General features: G+C 45.2%; 1 protein-coding gene across 3 annotated transcripts in view; it reads right to left on the bottom strand.

Annotated features, from left to right (window-relative positions):
• UBR2 (ubiquitin protein ligase E3 component n-recognin 2) overlaps positions 1 to 19,437 on the bottom strand; it is a 1,804,160-nt gene that overhangs the window by 808,780 nt on the left and 975,943 nt on the right. For all 3 annotated transcript variants that reach the window (XM_086927821.1, XM_086927820.1, XM_086927822.1), the window contains one exon: positions 6,685 to 6,794. In XM_086927821.1, coding sequence (XP_086783947.1) covers positions 6,685 to 6,794 — 110 coding nt within the window. The remainder of the gene's footprint in view (positions 1 to 6,684; positions 6,795 to 19,437) is intronic.

Genomic DNA, 19,437 nt, shown 5'->3' on the forward strand with positions numbered 1-19,437 from the left:
GACACACCCATGGACCCTTCTCCTGCAATTCCTGCAAGTTCGACGGCACCAAGAACAACTCCACATCTACGATCACACAACAGATATCGGACCCCAACCACCTACAATGCATCCTGCTCAACACCCGCTCGGTCCACAGGCACGCCACTGACCTCTGGAATCTACTAGACACCATCTCTCCGGACATCGCCTTCCTAACAGAAACATGGATGAACGCCACATCAGCCCCAGACATCACCATTGCCATCCCGGAAGACTATAAGATCATACGCTAGGACCGTACCGGCCACACAGGAGGAGGTATCGCCATCGTCCAGAAGAAATCCATCCGCATCTCAACCAGCTCCGACGTCAATCTCGCCAACTCTGAACATCTTCACTTCCAGATCCACATCGACCCCAAAACCACACTCAGAGGCACCCTCCTTTACAGGCCACCAGGACCCCGCGCACAGTTTAGTGAAGACATCACGGACTTCATCACTCCACACGCGCTCCCCTCCGAGGATTACATTCTTTTGGGAGACCTCAACTTCCACCTTGAAAAGAACAACGACCGCAACACCACCACCCTTTTGGACAACCTCGCCAACCTCGGACTTAAACAACTCGTCACCACCTCCACCCACACCGCAGGTCACACACTCGACCCTATCTTCACCTCCAGCAAACATGTCTCCTTCAGCCACACCACAGCTTTCCTTTGGACTGACCACAGCTGCGTTCATTTCACCTACAACAAGCCCACTTCCAACAACCACCCCCAACCCACTCTGCAAAGAAACTGGAACAAAATCACCATCGACCAGATCTCCTCATCGCTTCTTCAAAACCCCCCAGCCCACTCCTCATACCCAGACCAAGCAGCCACCAACCTCACCCAATGGTTATCCAACAGCGCCGACATCTTAGCACCACTGAAAAAACGACAAATCAAACTAGGCAGCAAGAAGGCCTCCTGGTTCAACGATGATCTTAAGAAATCCAAGAAACTCTGCCGCTCCCTTGAGAAGGCCTGGAAAAAAGACCCAACCACCAGCACCAAGGACGCCTTCAAAAACGCCACCCGCATACACCACCAACTGATCCGGACTGCCAAGAAAGCCGCTTTCAAAGACCGACTAGATAACAACGCCCACAACAGCAAGGAATTATTCAACATCGTCAAGGAATTTACCAACCCCTCAGCCAACTCCAACGACATCACCCCCTCTCAAGCCCTCTGCGACTCCCTAGCCTCATTCTTCCACAGCAAAATTGCAGACATCCACAACAGCTTCGACAACCGACCCGAAGACCAACCCACCCAACCCCCTGCAGGACCCCCACCCCCCCTGAACATCCTCAATGACTGGAAGCCAATCTCCACTGAGGACACCATCCGTCTGATGAACTCTATCCACTTAGGATCCCCCACAGACCCATGCCCTCACCACATCTTTAACAAAGCAGACTCCATTATAGCACCGCACCTCCGAGACGTCATCAACTGCTCCCTCAACTCCGCAACCTTCCCGGAAAGCTGGAAACATGCCGAACTCAGCGCCCTCCTGAAGAAACCCACAGCTGACCCCACCGAACTCAAGAACTACCGCCCTATCTCACTCCTTCCATTCCCGGCCAAAGTCATCGAGAAAGCTGTCAACAACCAACTCGCCGCATTCCTCGAAACCAACAAATCCCTCGACTCCTCACAATCCGGCTTCCGAGCCAAGCACAGCACTGAAACCGCCCTCATCGCAGCAACAGACGACATTTGAACTCTACTGGACAATGGAGACACAGTCGCCCTCATCCTCCTCGACCTCTCCGCAGCCTTCGACACAGTCTGCCATAGCACCCTTTTACAACGCCTCAGAAACGTCGGAATCCATGGAAAAGCACTGGAATGGATCACCTCGTTCCTCACCGGAAGAACCCAGAGAGTCCGCCTCCCACCATTCAAGTCAGAGGCCACGGAAGTCATCTGCGGCGTACCCCAGGGGTCCTCACTCAGCCCCACCCTCTTCAACGTTTACATGAGCCCCCTCGCGACCATCGCTCGCCAACACAACCTCAACATCATCTCCTATGCTGATGACACTCAACTGATCCTCTCACTCACCAAAGACCCAAACATCGCCAAAACCAACCTGCATGAAGGAATGAAAGAAGTAGCCGAATGGATGAAGCACAGCCGTCTAAAACTGAACTCAGACAAAACAGAAGTCCTCATCCTAGGCACCTCCCCCTCCGCCTGGGATGACTCTTGGTGGCCAGAGGCCCTTGGAAAAGCACCTATCCCGACGGACCACGCACGCAACCTGGGAGTCATCCTGGACTCCTCACTCTCGATGAACAGACAAGTCAACGCCGTTTCTTCATCTTGCTTCAACATTCTTCGCATGCTCAAGAAAACATTTCGCTGGATCCCCACCGAAACTAGAAAAACAGTCACTCACGCTCTGGTCACGAGCCAACTGGACTACGGAAACACCCTCTACGCCGGTACCACCGCAAAAATCCAGAAAAAACTCCAACGCATCCAGAACGCTTCAGCCAGGCTCATATTAGACATACCGCGTAAAGAACACATCTCTGGCCACCTGAAAAACCTCCACTGGCTCCCCGTCAATAAGAGGATTACTTTCCGGCTCCTAACCCACGCACACAAAGCACTCTACGAAATCGGACCCGAATGCCTCAACACACGACTGTCCTTCTACACCCCCTCCCGCCAGCTACGATCCTCCAACCAAGCCCTTGCCACTGTACCTCGCATCAACAAAACCACCATGGGAGGTAGATCCTTCTCCTACCTGGCAGCTAAAACCTGGAACTCACTTCCCACTCATCTTCGCCTTACTCAGAACCACCTAGCATTCAGAAAGCAACTTAAAACGTGGATATTTGACATTTAATTCCCCACCCTTCTTCAAGCGCCTTGAGACCCTCTGGGTATGTAGCGCGCTATACAAATTTATTGACTTGACTTGACTGAAGGTGGTGAGGGTGAGAAGGTTGTGAGGGGGTGAGGGTGTGTGAGGGTGAGTGAGGGTGTGTGAGGATGAGGGAGTGAGGGTAAGTGAGGGAGTGAGGGGGTGTGGGAGTGAGGGGGTGTGAGGGTGAGGGGGTGTGAGGGTGGATGAGGGTGTGAGGGTGGGTGAGGATGAGTGAGGGTGAGTGAGGGTGTGTGAGGGTGAGAGGATGTGAGGGTATGTGATGGTGAGGAGATGTGAGGGTGCGTGAGGGGGTGTGAGGGTGGGTGAGGGGGTGACTGTGAGGGGGTGAGGGGGGTGAAGGTGAGGGGGTGTGAGGGTGAGGGTGTGAGGGTGACTGAGGGTGAGGGTGTGAGGGTAAGGGTGTGTGAGGGTAAGGGTGTGAGGGTGAGGGTGGGTGAGGGGGTTGTGAGGGTGTGAGGGTGAGGGGGTGAGGATGAGGGGGTGAGGATGAGGGGGTGAGGGTGAGGGTGTGTGAGGGTGTGAGGGTGAGTGAGGGTGTGAGGGTGAGGGGTGGGTGAGGGTGGAAAGGATGGGTGAGGGTGCGAGGGTGGGTGAGGGTGTGTGAGGGTGAGAGGATGTGAGGGTATGTGAGGGTGAGGAGGTGTGAGGGTGATGGTGGGTAAGGGGGTGTGAGGGTGAGGGGGTGTGAGGGTGAGTGAGGGGGTGTGAGGGTGTGTGAGGGGGTGAGGGTGAGGGGGTGAGGGTGTGAGGGTTAGGGGGTGTGAGGGTGAGGGTGTGAGGGTGAGGGTGTGAGGGTGGGTGAGGGGGTGAGGGTAAGGGTGTGTGAGGGGGTGAGGGTAAGGGTGTGTGAGGGTGAGTGGGTGTGTGAGGGGGTGTGAAGGTGGGTGAGGGTGAGTGAGAGGGTGTGAGGGGGTGTGAGGGTGAGTGAGGGGGTGTGAGGGTGATGGTGTGAGGGTGACAGGGTGTGTCAGGGTGAGGGTACGGGTGTGTGAGGGTGAGGGGTTGTGAGGGTGAGTGAGGGTGAGGGGTGTGAGGGTGAGTGAGGGTATGTGAGGATGAGGGGGTGAGGGTGAGGGTGAGTGAGGGGGTGAGGGTGAGTGAGGGGTGAGGGGGGTGAGGGTGAGGGGGTGTGAGGGTGGGTGAGGGTGAGGGTGAGGGTGTGAGGGTGAGTGGATGCAAGGGTGTGTGATGGTGAGGAGGGGTGACCAGAGACAGACAGAGGCCACTGGAGACAGTCAGAGAGCAGCCTAGACAGGGGAGAGAGAGCGGAGAGAGGGAAGAGAGAGTGGAGAGTGAGAAGGAAGAGAGAGTGGAGAGTGAGAGGGAAGAGAGAGCGGACAGTGAGAGGGGAGAGAGAGCGGAGAGTGAGAGGGGAGAGAGTGGAGAGTGAGAGGGGAGAGAGAGCGGAGAGAGGGAAGACAGAGCGGAGAGTGAGAGGGAAGAGAGAGCAGAGAGTGAGAGGGGAGGGAGAGCGGAGAGTGAGAGGGGAGGGAGAGCGGAGAGTGAGAGGGGATAGAGAGCGGAGAGTGAGAGGGAAGAGAGAGCAGAGAGTGAGAGGGGAGAGAGGTCTGACACTGAGATGAGAGCGGAGAGTAAGGGGGGAGGTCTGACACACACTGAGACGAGAGTGAGAGAGGTCTGACACTGAGACGAGAGTAAAGGAGGTCCGACACTGAGATGAGAGTGCAGGGACGGTGACAGCAGAGTGCGCTCTGACTCTGAGGTGACAGGCGGGTGAGTGCGCCGGAGGTCGAGTCTCCAGCGATGGTCGGGGTCCGAGATGAGACAGAGGCCAGGAGTCAGCAGTGCTGCGCTCCACTGCTCAGCATCAGATTCACTCCCCCCCCCCTCCCTCTACTCGTGCGCTTCACACAATGGGACATTAACGCAGCGCTAGAATACACTGCAGGAAGGCGCTTGTCCCCGCGCAGGCCAGGGAGCGGTGACTCGTGTACTATACAGCGCACTGTGCACGTCACGGGGACACATCACTGAATCACACCGTGAACGCAGGCACACTCCCTCCCGCCCCTGGGAGCCCCCCCCCCCCCCCCATTATTCCTAAGAGTCTAATTAAGTGCTAATATGTAGTGATGGGAGGTGGGGAGGGCATGGGCTTGTGAATGACATATTTGTGTGTGCCCTACAAAGATTCGGCTTAAACAATAAAGAAATATTTTAAAGAAAGGGGGGGTGGAGTACAGTGTGTGAATGGAGGAAAGGACAGATGGAAGAAAGATGGAAATGGAAGAAAAGAAAGTCATACGGGTGAAAACAGAAAGGCGAGGCAGGGAAAGGGAGAAAAAGAGGAGGTTTTGTGCCAGAGCGATGAGAAAACGTGGTAAGAGCAAAATGAGAAAACAAAGACAGTCTGTTGAAGGAACAGACAGGGATGTCAAGAGAAATAAGACAAATGAAAGAGGTAGCAGACAGAAATGTGAAGAGTGAGAGGAAGGAGAAAACAATACCAGGGCGGGATGAAGAGCAAAATAGGGATACGAGGTTGGGGATTAGGGAAAAGAAAAAATAGCAAGCAAGGGCACAAGAGAAAGAACGAAAGAGGAGACAGAGTGAAAGAGGGAAATCACGCCCCGTGAGATCTAAAAAAAGAGAACACATCAACTGTGACAAGCTCTTGGCATTGCTGTGGGAAGGCGGAAGGAGAAATGCGAGTCACGGCCGCCAGGCCGTGAAGTGTGAAGCAGTGGGCGGGGAAGCAGATCCCTTTGAAGCTGCTGGGCTGAAATGCGAGTCACGGCATGGCGGTCTTGAAGTGTGAAGCAGTGGGTGGGGAGGCAGGAGCAAGAAAATGGTAAGGGGAGCTTTTGAAGAGCAAGGCAGGGGGATAGAAGCACGTTCACAAGCATGTGCACTTCTACAAATCCGCATCGTGAACTCAGCTTTGTGGTTAGACTGCAATAGGTCTCTCTGCGAGACCTTAAAAGGCAATGATTTATAGGTCTGTTAGTGCTTTAAGTGGCCAATTCTCTAGAAGTCCAATGTCCTCACAACATCTTGTGCTTTCTTTCGCAGCCACTTCATTTGTAAATCACCTTCTCAGCTCTGGTACAATAGTCCATCCACCTGGACTACTCCTGTAGTTTAGGAGGGCGAGAATCCTGCCAGAGCTTCGCAATGTTCCTCTACTTGCACTGTTTCTAATGCTTCCTTCCCTTCTCTTTTGAGAATTTCAAGGAAGGACATTACCTGGATCTCAGGCATGAATGACACAGAGTCTGGCACTTTTATGCCAGTACCATAATCAGCTTTGATTCTTATTCCTTTATGGCCTTGGAGTGCATGAGGCTGCACTAATTGCATGTCTTACAATCGTGCTTTGACCGCCGGGCACCACAAACAGAATTGTATGGCTCATAAATGAACATCTCTCTGTGACAGGAATTACAGGAACTTTACTTTTTAGATGGAGACATCATGCCAAGCCTTGCAAATTTCAAATGTTGTTGCAAACATGTTTTAAGGAGAGCGCTGATGGGTGTGGGGAAAAAGGGAACTAACATCAGGGTAGTACTATATGCCTCTGGTGAATGATACCTGGTACCTGACACTGAGGTGGAGCCAATCACCACCTATTGGCGTAGAAGCACTGTTGAAAAGTTTTGGGATCCAGTCTTACACCTCAGAATATTCAAAAGGTGAGGAAACTGCATGTCCATGAGTATAAAATAATTAATGTACAATTAGCTCTAAATTAACTGGAAAAAACATCATATAAAGTTACCTTTAGAAGCCATCTAATTGTGTCCTTGTGCATTTCCAAATGGGGAGCATTTTGCAATGTTTCCAGCATAGCTAGGATACTTGGAGAAGTACTGGAAGTTACACCAGGCCCTAAAGTGGGTAAAAGATTATTATTTTTAAATTAGGGTTTACATTTCATCCAATACATGTACATTTTAATTTCGCATTATAATATAAGGACCCATGAAATAAAATGAACAATGTTAACACAGAAAATGAGTTGAAATAAATGCCATTCATGTTCAATGTCTATACAGCAACCTGCTCTTTAGAGAAAACCCCCAAATTATAACATTATATACTCTTACTGCTTCAATATTATTGGTCCTGCATCTGTTCAGAGGCTTTTTCAAATGTATTTACCATTTGTCTCCACCATATTGTTGAGAGGGTCTTCAATGCATCTACTACGTATACTGGAAATAAGAAATGTTACTTACTATGAAACCATCTATTCGTAGAGAGCAGTGTTATACATTTGCATGTTCTGCATACTCCTGCCATCTAATGCTGGGTCGGACATTTGCAACTTTTTGCTTTATGAAATTAAAGTCACTACACCTGTTGTGACTCCCCCTTTGTCCCAGAATTCATCAGTACGTCTCCACCTAAAATTGTTTTTTTGCCACTTAGCTGCAGAGTAGGGTAAGTGCAATGTGTTGTCAAAGGCAGAGGATGCTAATAATAAGAAAGTAAGAATACATGAAAAACATAACAACCGTGTGATCATTGCTAGCTTCCAGGGAGGATGGTGGGTGCATGTGAATCCACAGCACCACACACTACGAATACATGATTAAAGGGTAAGTAAGCTTTTTTATTCGTAGCATGTGTGGCTGTAGATACACATGCTCTCTCTGAAAAAAGTGGTGGCTAGCAAGCAGATATTTGAAAAAGCATGCTTAAAACCGCTTGGCTAACTACAGCTCATTGGCATGCAAGTACATCTATATAATAATGCTTGGTGAACTTGTGTGGAATTGATCAAGTAGCAGCCTTACAGATAGCCAAGATAGAAATATTACCTAAAAAGGCTAGTGAGACTCTTTTGTCATACAGATGGTGCTCCTGGGACTGCCAGGTTTGCAAATAGCAGATCCTTTGTGGGGTTTGACTAAGGCTACAGAATGTTGATGATATCTTTTAAATTGGTTTAGCTCTCTCAACCTAATACAAAGGCATTCTTAACATTAAGAGTGTGAGGGGGTCCTTTAAGCTACCAACTCTGGATGTGCTAAAAAAGACAGGGAGCTTAATAGTCTGGTTGATGTGAAGATTTGAGACAACCTTGGTATGATTTTGATGTTATTATGAAGAATCATCCTATGTATGTGACCTTGAATGTATGATTCCTCCATTGTAATAGCTTGCAGCTCGTTAATGCATCTGAGTGAAGTGACTGTCGTGAGGAAAGCTACTTTTAAAGACAAACATTTCAAACACCCAGGAATGCAAAGTCTCAGACAGAGGTCCATAAGTTGTGTGCGTATGACATTTAAGTTTCATACAGGTAGCATCTTTGGAAGGATGACATTTATTTCAACCCTTCCTTGAAAGCTTTAATGACAGCTATCCTAAAAGTAGAGGGATGTTGTAATTGTATTTATATAGCGCTTATTACCCCCGATGAGGTGAAAATGCGCTTCTGAGAAGATGAACTTGTTTAATGTTCAGAGGATTAGGATCATGTAAAGTGTGCTATCCATTTTGGGAATAAGTCAATAGAGGGAGTAGACCCCTGCCGCTCACTGGTATTAAGAAATGGCTTTATGAAACCCTTCATTAGGAGTGCATGATCTCTTCCTCCAGAAGACACATGTGGTGTGACCTTAGTACATAATGGTGGGAGGAGAGAGGATGTTGGGAGGGGTGTGGTCTTTGCGAAGCAGTACTGTTCAAACACAATAGAGAAGACCCACTGTAATGTAGTTCCTATATTCCCAATAGGCTGTGCACTTTGGAATAATATATCCTATAGATATGACATAGGAATTAGGTCAGTAGGTCTCTATCGAATATACTAAACTTAATTGTGAGTGTCAACTAGCTCAGAGGTCACTAGAAACTTTCTCGAATTCACAAGAAGGGATTCGTTTCTGACAACAGCATAAACATGACAACTTTGCTTCCCTAGGACTGGATTAACTATCTTCAGAGTTGTGGAAACAATAGATAAGTATTTCACTCAGTCAATCATGCATGCTTCGTTTCTACAGAGCTGCAGGGAAATAGTGAGACAGGCGTTTTCAATAAAAGGTTTATTGAACAGTCTTCTTTCTCATGAAAGAGAGGTGAACTGCTACAATCATTAGACAGAATTCAAAGTATAACGCGAGCAGCAAGAATAGTATTATAAAATAATACTCTAATAGCATTGTATGGTTTCTAAGCCATATAAAAATACATACATAATTAACACAGGCTAAAATACTCAACTGGTGCTTCTAAAATACACCTACCCCAATGTACCTAACCTACGTCTAGTACGAGGGAAGAAGTAAGTATGGTCTTTAGCATCGGTTTAGTTTTTGCCAAGAATCTACCAAAGGTTTCTCTAAGTTCTAATCAGCTCCATACCTTAGAATGAAGGAGGTCTGGTATCTCTGTCTCGGGACTCGATTTCACAACACCCCGCAAGGGAAGTCAGAAACACTGGAGCTGAATTTCTCAGCAGAGGAGGGCAGCTTCCTGATCAGTGCGTCAGCTGGAGAATCGATTTCCTTCGGCACTTGCTATAGCGAGCTGCGTCGGGCAAGTAGGTTGTGTTACTGCTCTGGACCACCGTGCTTTGCCATAGCAAGTGAAGGTATATTTATACCTTGAAGGTGTTTAGGAATGCCATGTTTGAAGTAAAGTCGGGCATATGAATTTCATGAATGAACCCCTAAGGAATAGATGTTCATTGTAAAACTAACTGAGTTCTTGGAGAAATCAATCTTCAAGCAAGGGGAAGTCTCTAACTGCTTAAGCTGGTTTTTATAAGAAATCGTTGTGAAGTTTGGTGAACAGATGAAAGTAGCCATACCTGTATTTGGGTTGCATGGGCTATGCCTAAATAAGGGCTTGATTTATATGCCTATATATGGGCAACATAAATTGTACCTATATAAGGGCATGAATCGGGAAAATCCATTCGGATTCTAAAACGCCATACAACACCCACTCCACTTTCTTATGTACGACATTACTAAGTTCTAGACACGTTAAACATATCTAAACATGATGTTTTAAAACCCACCCAAAATACATAAAAATGCAATGGTACTGGTTGTACACAAAAGTGCATTGGTGCTGTACGCATATAAGCAATGTTTCCTTCTAAGCATATATGTTGACATTTGAAAACGCTATCTGAATGAATCCTGAAAATACATTTATGAAATGGCTCGTAAATACAGAAAAAAAGATGCTGAAACCATGTTATGTCATATTACATATAACTGTTGGTATGAGGACAAGGTCAAATATTGTCTCTGGAAGTTTTTCAAAGAATTCTAGTTCTCTATGAATAGTTCAACTTTAAGCAGATTACTTCGTGCCAAAATTTGAAAAATACAAATTTGGAAAAATTAATAATCATAGAAAAAAAAGAGTTCCAAAGTTAGAAGTTTGGTTTGAAAAAATGAAGGTCGAATTCAGAGTCTCTCAGAACACTGTGTGCCAATCAAAAGTCAGTGTTATTGTTTGGAGAAAACATCAAATCTTCTAAGTGTGTAAAATATGTGCCTACCATTGTATGTGAGAGTTGGATTACCTCGCTAAGAAGATCAACCGCACATAGATGTGAAGCATCGCCATCAGCATTGGTCGCATTAGCAATGTTCGTAGTGGATGATACCTGTGTGCGTGTTTCCTCTTGTACCTCACAGTCAGCATTTTGCGTCTGTGAGATCTCAATGAATGCTGTCATCAGAGTTGGTAGCCGCTGGGGACAAGAAAGTGCATGGGCCGTTACTGGTTCAAGCAAAGTATCAACATCCGTTGGCATGACTGATGAGTGTCAGACGTGTCTAGCACGCATTCTTCTCTGCATAGCAGGCAGAGTAGAACAGGTAAGATGCAATCTTGCCAAATTGGTCTGAATGATAGAAACCATGTGGTATTCAATTCTCTTAGACGAGGTAGTCCCAAAATGTGGATGATGAACTCACGACACATCATCGCCAGTAGATTTGTCTCCATGGTAAACTGGGTGTCGCTTGTGGATTGACTTGCCATATCGCAGCAGTAGGAGCAAAAACAGTATCCCTGTAGCGAGTCCCAAAATGAGAGGCAATCTGCCAAACACAGAGTGCACGAAGTTTGGAAATATTGCTAGGACTGCTTCAGAAGGTGCTAACCGTCCAAAAAATACTGTCCTAAATACATGTACAATACCACTCGTATATGACATGTTTAAGATACGACTTAACATTTCTGAAAAATGTATAGGGCAATTTGTAGTTAAGAGGGCATGTATCTCTGCAGAAGTACTTGTAACTTGTAGATCATAGGTTTCTTTGGCCGAGGTCAGTGGCACAGTTTTCTGTGAAAGAATGGATATCATTCTGCTTAAAGTATCAATTCGTATAGAAGAGATGTTCAGTGAAGGCTACAACGGCGACTCCCGGTCTGTCTTGATTTTTGGAAACAATACTTGCATACAGCAAGTGACTCTGGCTGACAGTCACTACATAGGGTAAACCTGGCAACATGCCACAGCAGCTGTGATTGTTCAACATGAGGTAACTTCCATTAGAAAGCTGTCCAAAAATTGGATCAAGCACCGCAGCTGGTGAACCTTGCAGGTGGCAGGATAAGTTGGTAGAGGAACAATCACAGGCCCTGTACCTGTGCAAATTAACCCTACCGCCGCGGTGCGGGCCGCGTCGGCAGTTAGACGTGCGCAGCACTACGAAGGTAGTACTAGCGATGGCCAACGGCCGATGGCAGCACGCAACGGGTTGATACCCTGACAAAGGAGAGAACCGCTTAGTGCATTTTCACAATTTTTACCACTAAGAAACATTTCTCTTCCCCTACTCCAACATCTGTGTGTGTACGGTAATTCCCAGGATGTCTTGATGTATTCTTTACCCAACATTTCATGTGTGCCTGCTGGTATATATTTTAGGCAATACTGAAAATAGAAAATTGTAACAGGCAGAGTGATTGTTCCATGTATAATCTTCTGTAGCTGGTTTTTCAGCGACGGTAAATGGCAATCTTTCCAGTTTTTCAATGCTCAGCACCGTATAGTCTGCTCCCCTCTGTGCCAGTTTGATCTGTTTATCAGTGAGATTGAATTCTAAAAATAGTGATGTAGTATTGATTAACCAGTTGGCTGCTAGTGGTTTTCCCCTCCTGTGCTGCAAAGTAAGATTTATCATTGTTCATGACAAGGTCAGCTCGTCATAAGCACAGCTCCACTGTGCCTCATGACGAGCTGAGCTCGTCATGAGCAGCGAAGGGGTTAAACACCAAGGCACATAGCCTGAACTGAGGTTTTGTAATGTCCAGCCTAATAGCATGATAGAACGTAATTGCGACTGACCATGTTGCAACATGACCAAGTCCTGTTCCATGATGTCTATGGCAGAGGATACTATGCTGTCCAAAAAATATATCCTGGATGACAGTCATTAACCCATTGTCAACCACAGAGAGAGTTTTCTCTAAATGAATACAATCAATTTCTCGTATTCTTTCTGCAGTCTCTGCTTGCGTAATCTTCCATGCTTCATTATAAGTAGCATAGATATCGGCATATATAAAATGTTTATGACTAGGTTTTCTTGGTCCTAGCAAGAATTCCCTAAGATCAGCGCCATCTTAAAGTGAAGATAAGAGTTGCTTTACATCCTTGAGTGTAGATCTGTGTAACCATTCAAGGCACATTTTCCCTACACTGTATGTTATTACTATTCCTGGATGCGGCCTTTGAACATATCTTGGGTCTGGCCTAGTGAATGTGAACCCTTGTGATTTATTCGGGAATCTATCTTGACAGTTGGTTGTGTCTATGGGCCAGATTAACCATTTTTCCAATCTGGATCTGCTCTGTTGTGATGCAAAATAGTAGGTACTTCGATCTCCCCCTCTGAAGTGCTATCACTAACAGGTGTAGGTATGGACGGATTGTTTAGGTCTTTTATCTTGGCTAACCCAAGACAAGATGTCTGTTGGACAGTGTCATTCAAAAACATAATTTGCTCTGGGATGATGCAGGCTATAAATAAAGCTTCTATCCCCTGCACTTGCCGAACTTTTGTGCACCTGACAGTTTTTGTCTCAATGTTGTCTTTCCAAAAGTCGAAACCTAGTGAAGACAAATGAGCATAAAAGGCTGCAGAACAAATTTGCTTGGTACTTGTCAACATACTTTTCATTCATGTCTTATTAACATTTTTAAAGTAAAATGATTCTGGATTAGAAATATTAATACCTGAAAAGTAAGGACATTTTCCCAAAAATGTTTTTGAGCTACCCTTCGGTGGCGTAGGACGATGTTCCTATTAGTTATACATCAATACATTTCTAGGGTTTGCAGATTTGTGCAAGAAATGATAACCATTGGGATTATAACAATACATCTGTTCATAATCTGATAAACCTTCTAAGTATTCTTGATATGTAAATACAGCAGGCATTTCTAAGTCTGACATTATATTATTAACAGTATTGAAGTCCCAATCATCAGAAAAGGTACTAGATGAGACAAAGTAATTCAAGGAAATCTTGACCTGGTATGGAACCTTCATTAGCTCCGACGGGCCAAAAATGTCATAGTCAGTTCTGTCCCAAGCTATACCAAAAGGTATAGGAACGGCTGTGATGTTCAATGATGACAAGTCTCTTTGTTCACGATGAGATGATTTGTGTGGCATGAGTAGTAAGTTGATGTTCTTACTTGCTGTGTCCTTTTTAACATATCTTCCATTTATCAGCATTCCCAAAGTTCTTACCAGAGTCAACCAAAGTAGAAGAAAAAGTACACCCAACAATCCGAAGTTCAGTCCATGGTGAAACCAGATAAGTATTTTCCAAGTGATGAAAAAGGTCTGTTGCTTTTTCTTTGAAAGTTCTTTTAGCTGGCATCGTTTCAGGGTCGCAGGAATGCTCGGTTAATTAAATAGTCAGAGGCAGTTCTGTCAATGGTGGGGATTGCACCCGGATTTGTTGAAATCGCTGGAACCTACTTGTTACTTCATTGTAGACAGGTGTTTCTTGACAAACGGTTATTTGGGTTTCAAGAGGTACAAGTTCCATGGCTTTATTGCATAGTCCTTCATTTCGCACTGCAGATTCTTCAAGGGTGATGAGTCTCTCACTTTGAACCTCTTGGGTGGAAGCCAGATTAGGGCGTCTGCTACTTGGTCAGAGTCCACTTGGCCTACTGCTTATGATCGGCTGCATGAAGTGATTTGACCAGGTCAATAAGACACAAACCTGTTCCCCTTTTTACCAGCAAGGGGCAGCAGTAAAACTGTTCTTGATCCGTGGATTGCTAGGACAGGTACTGGTTGTCTGTAAGAAGGCCTAAATTCCTCCTTGTCCGCGATCTTTTCTCTGACCAGATCACCAAGCTTTGGGATCCAGACAGGCCTTGCTGGGACGGTCGGTTTCTCTTCAGTGGTGGTTGGCTTCAGGTACATGTTACTTTCTTTCGTTCTTATATCATTTAAGTCCTGTAAAACAGGCAAACGGTCTTTGATATCAAAGGGTTTTTGGTCTACCACTGAAGTCTGACAATCGAGGTCCGATACCAACATTCTGGTCCCAAAAAGGACTTCATATGGAGTGATACCCCCTAGAGGACTTCTTGGCAGATTTTTAAGACTACGTTGGAAACTTATTAGATGTTTGACCCACCCGTCCCCCAAGCCTAATACCCTAGCTGTTATGTATTGCTTTATGTCCCGTTTTTTTCTCTCCACAACCGAATTTCCCTCAGGATAGAATGGACTAGAGTACTGCAATGCCACGCCCAATTTGGCCATGGCCTCCTTGTAAGCTCGAGAGCTAAACGCAGGACCCTGGTCAGAATGTAGCATGCCGACTGCGTATGTGCCGATAAAGACTCGCAAATGTTTTATAACAGTTCGAGCGTCAGCCGAGCGCTGAGGCCACATCCAAATGGATCTTGAACACTAATCCACTGCGACCATGATATATTTATAGTTACCATCCCTCTGTAAGGGGCCGCAGTGATCCAGGTAAACGCAAGCTAATGGTTTATCTGAAATTAACAGGGGCATCTGCGCAGGACGTTTCACTGTAGAGACTTTCATCTTTTGGCAGATTTCGTATTCCAAACCATAGTTTCTGGTCTGTTTCCTCACCACCAGTATCTCTGTTTTAATAATGACACTGTGGCGGAATCACCTGCATGTGCTGAGGCGAGCCCTTCATGTGCTGCTAAGATTAGTCCTAATCTATGTTTCATGTTTGGAATTACTCGATCCCCCATTCCAGGGATTCGAGCAAATGGAACATTATTTGCATCAGTTATATACGAGTATTTGAGTGGAAACCCCTTTGGTAATGTTTTACCACTGTCTTTGCTTGAAGCATCGACAGCTTGCATTATTTCGCCGTCTATTTTCTTTTTTGAATGAGTGATTGCAGCTACGGAAGCTGTTGGAACAGCTGCCTTCGCGGCTTCATCAGCCAGTGAATTCCCTGCAACGTGAACGCCATCACATTGATGACTCAGCGTATGTATCACGTCCCTGTCGTAACTGAACTACTTGTTCCCAAAGCATTTTATGCTTGATTGTGCCACCTTTTGCATCTTTGTAACCGGTTTGAATCCAGTTTTGCAAGTATTCATTGTAAGATTCAACACAATAATATGAATCGCACACTATGAGTGTGGGGAATTTGCGGTCCGTATTCTCAAACGCCATCTTGAATGCTTGTAGTTCAGCTCGCTGAGCTGTACAATCTCCATGAGATTGTGTTTTAGTGACCATTGGATGGAATTTGCCATCGCGCCGACCTTTAACGATCGCACACGCTGCACTATTTGCTTGTTTACCCCCCGTAGCAGGTTGAGTTGATCCGTCAGTATAAATTATACATTTATACTGATCTAGAGGCAGAATTTCAGTAGGCAGAGAACATTCTTGTTTGTATTGTAGAAATGCTTGTGTTGTCAAATAAGGATCAAAAACGTATTCAACGTCTGTTGCAGCAAGAGAATTAACCCATTGTATCCATCTTGGATGTAGAGCTTTAGCATTTGAAATACCCGCTTTTGTCACTGCTTCTAAGGCAGGTACAGGTGTAACGACCATAATGCGCTTACCCTGTGCGAGGGCTCTCTCTTTTGCTACTGCAGTTTGAACCCTGTCAGAATTTTTTCTGTTGAAGTGAATTTTATTACTGCTTGTGTGTACAAGTGTGATTTGTAAGCTATTGGTACTTTTTCACCTTCGCTAAAAGTTAAGTACGTGAATCCGCATTGTCCTGGAATGATTCGGATCACTAAGTAGCATACGTTTACGCGTTTGGAAATGTTTTTGTTGCTAACATGTCTTTTTGCAATGAACGCAAAATTTCTGTATGTTTTTGTGTCTAATTAACTGTTTTAGAATCAGGTTTGATTAATTCGTAGAAAGGTTTAACCCTTTCTGCGTAGTATAGAATATTAGTTCTTCCGAAATTCAGGAAACCTAGAATCTACTACGTTTTTCAGTGTTTTTGGAGGTTGGAGCAGTGCACATTTCTCTAGAAAGTTGGCTGCCAGGCTTTTGCCTTCACTTGATAACTCATATCCTAGAACAAGATGCCAAGGAGTTTTACCACTGCACATGACTAATGTATCTATCCATTCGGTACGCAGGACTGCACCATCTCCGGAGACTCAAAGATGCAACGTGACGGCCCCGAAGGAGCGGGCGGCTAACTCTCCAAGACTTTCATGTCCCAAAATTAAAACCCGCAGCAAACACTGTACTCCAAATTGTCATGACATGCATATCCGATACCTTGTCATTTTCATTTTTCCGATCCTGTATCATACATAAATGTATACATTAACTTATCCTGACATTAATTTTAAGTATACTTACAAGCTCGGGATTTGAGTGAAATAACGGAACTTTATCAATTTGAAGACTCTCCCATCAACAGACCTATGCCCTTGAAACAAATAAATGCAAAGCTTTACGACTATCGTTACGTAAGCATTATCGAGGACTCAAAATAATTAGTGGTGGCATTACAATGAACGTGTTAACAAATGTAGTATGTCAATGATGGTACCTGGGGGGAGGGAGCGGTAGGGAGGGGGATGAGGGGGTGGATATTGGCGAGTGATTGCCATCTGCATTTTCTTGAGGTAATTCGGGCAGGTGGTGCAGTCAGGGACGGGTTGGGAGGGAAATAGGATAGTCTAGTTTGTCAAGAGGGCGGGGCCAGGGATGACAGTTGGTTAATGGTCAAGGGGAGTTTAACCTTCTTGCAAGGTTAGCTGTGGTTCTGCAGAGTTTATGGATGCTGTAGTTGTCCCCTCTCCCTTCCTAACATTAATGTTACTCCTCCATCCTCTCTGGTGGGCAAGTTATTTCCCATTTCGTGCAAATGAATTTGTAACTTACTTGCATAGATTCTGAGCAGAAATGTTAATTCCTAGCACCCGGTATTTCCGTACCTAATTCTGATGAACTCATAATCAGGTGATGTGCTTTTTCCAATTATTTTTTTTTTAAATATGAAGAACCTGCTTTTTGCAACTTAAGTTTCTGCGTAAGTTAGCTTTGGTCAATACTTTGACTTACATAGTTCTGCTCAGCAGTTTTACTCTTCCAACTCCAGTAGTTGCCAATTTGGGTGCTGGGGGTATGATGTGTTTAAGATTAAAGATCGAATTGTATGTTTTTTCCTTCTAAATCTTAATACGATACATAGTTTCTAAACCTAATGTTTCACACAGAATCTCTCTCTGTTTCTGGGAGCAGAGGCAGGATGTTGATACAGAGGGCAGAACACTGCTGCCGATTGTCACAAGCAGCTGGCGAGGCAAGGACACCCTGCGACTGTTCCCCAACCTTCAAAGGGAGCCATGCTAAAACAAAGTGACTCACCCCTCCATATTGTTTGTGAGGTTGAAGGTTGGGCCCCACGGAAAGAAGCGCTGTGCTCTAAACGAAACTTAGTCCCTAAACGAGTCACAATGGACAACTACAGAGTAAGTAAACTGTAGTAAGTCGGTGCTGCTCAAGATGAAACGGAAGTGACATATCGGAAGCTCCAACCAATCAGGAGCCAGAAAACAAAAAGTTAACCAATAGCAAGCAGGAGGTGGGAATATACTACTCTACTCTTTACAAAAAGTCTTGCAGACAGCGCATGAGCGCTGGCTACACTCGACCTAAAAAGGACGTTGAGGTGGTCAATTATCGATTTTTTTAAATTGAATTTGTACCCTTCAGAGGCGAATCCCAATATAATTATATTCACCCTATTCAAGTGCCTATCCAAGTCATCGTCTGTTAGATAGACGTCATCCACATATAATAATGCTTCATCATCATAGGTTTGTAGTAACTCTGTTACTCTCGCTGAAAATTACTCCGGACTATTCTTGAATCCCTGAGGGAGACGACAGAAGTGACACTGTGCCCCATAATTGAGAAAGCGGTCAAATACCTACTTTCTGGTGCAATGTTTTGGCTGAAAAAAACATAGAACTATCTAATGTGGTTTTATACTTTTTACGCACAATGTTATTCATTAATGCTGCACTGTGTGCATTTTGTACTGCAAAAGTTTTGCAACAAGAGTTTAGATGTCTGTAATCTAATACTAGACGATACGTATTGTCTGATTTGGAGACAGGAAACAAAGTATTGTTCATTGACGAGGTGCATGTTTCAATCACCTCTTGGTATTCAAGTTGATCTAATATCTCCCTGACCTGTTTTATAGCTTCTTTCTTAACTGGGTACTGCCTTTGTGCAGTTGGTTGATTTTTCAACTGGATTTTATGGTGAGGAGAATCCTCATCCCATCCAACATGATTTTTAATATAATGCAGGAGCCTGGGCTACTGCCCATTTCCTGGCATAGGTATATTTTAAATGAATTAGAATGTGATTAGAAAAGGCTGGCATAACGATGTCTTCGCCATGTGGGCAGTCCCTGACAAATTGTGGTGGCCAGTCTTGTTCAGCTAGAAGAATGTCATAACCCTTAGAGAGTCGCTCCCAAAAGAGTGCTCTCACTTTTCTTGGTATGTCCCCCTCCATCCGGAGTGTTATTTCATATAACTTATGGGGACAACTAACCCTGGTTTCTGCAGTTTCAACTTGAAAGAATTCATTCAAGTCCACTGTCTCCAGATGATCCTCCAAGTTCTTGCCAGCTATGGTGACTTCTGCTGCGCTGTCCAACATTGTCTGAGCCTATTCCCCGTTTCCGAATTGTGTCCTCAAGATCCTCGGTATGTCTGATTTTTGGACCTGCTACCTTCTTTTTGGTGAATTGGGGTTTCTTGTTTTTCTGAACGTGTTGATCGTCTTTGGACTCCACGCATTCTTCCTTGTTTTCTGACCGTCCTCTTCTTTCGGATTTCTGTGTCTGAAAGATGCGAGAGGAACATGTATCAGTATCTTGGGGTTTTCAGTATCAGGTTTTCTCAAATTATCCCTATTCCTGAGGTTATACCTCCTTTCAGCGGCTCCTTTTGAGGAGACCTACCTCTGGAATAAGAATGCTTCACTTTAGAAGTTTGTTTGCTATTTTCCCG

This window comes from Lissotriton vulgaris, chromosome 6 (assembly GCF_964263255.1).
Source record: "Lissotriton vulgaris chromosome 6, aLisVul1.2, whole genome shotgun sequence".
Taxonomy (NCBI): domain Eukaryota; kingdom Metazoa; phylum Chordata; class Amphibia; order Caudata; family Salamandridae; genus Lissotriton; species Lissotriton vulgaris.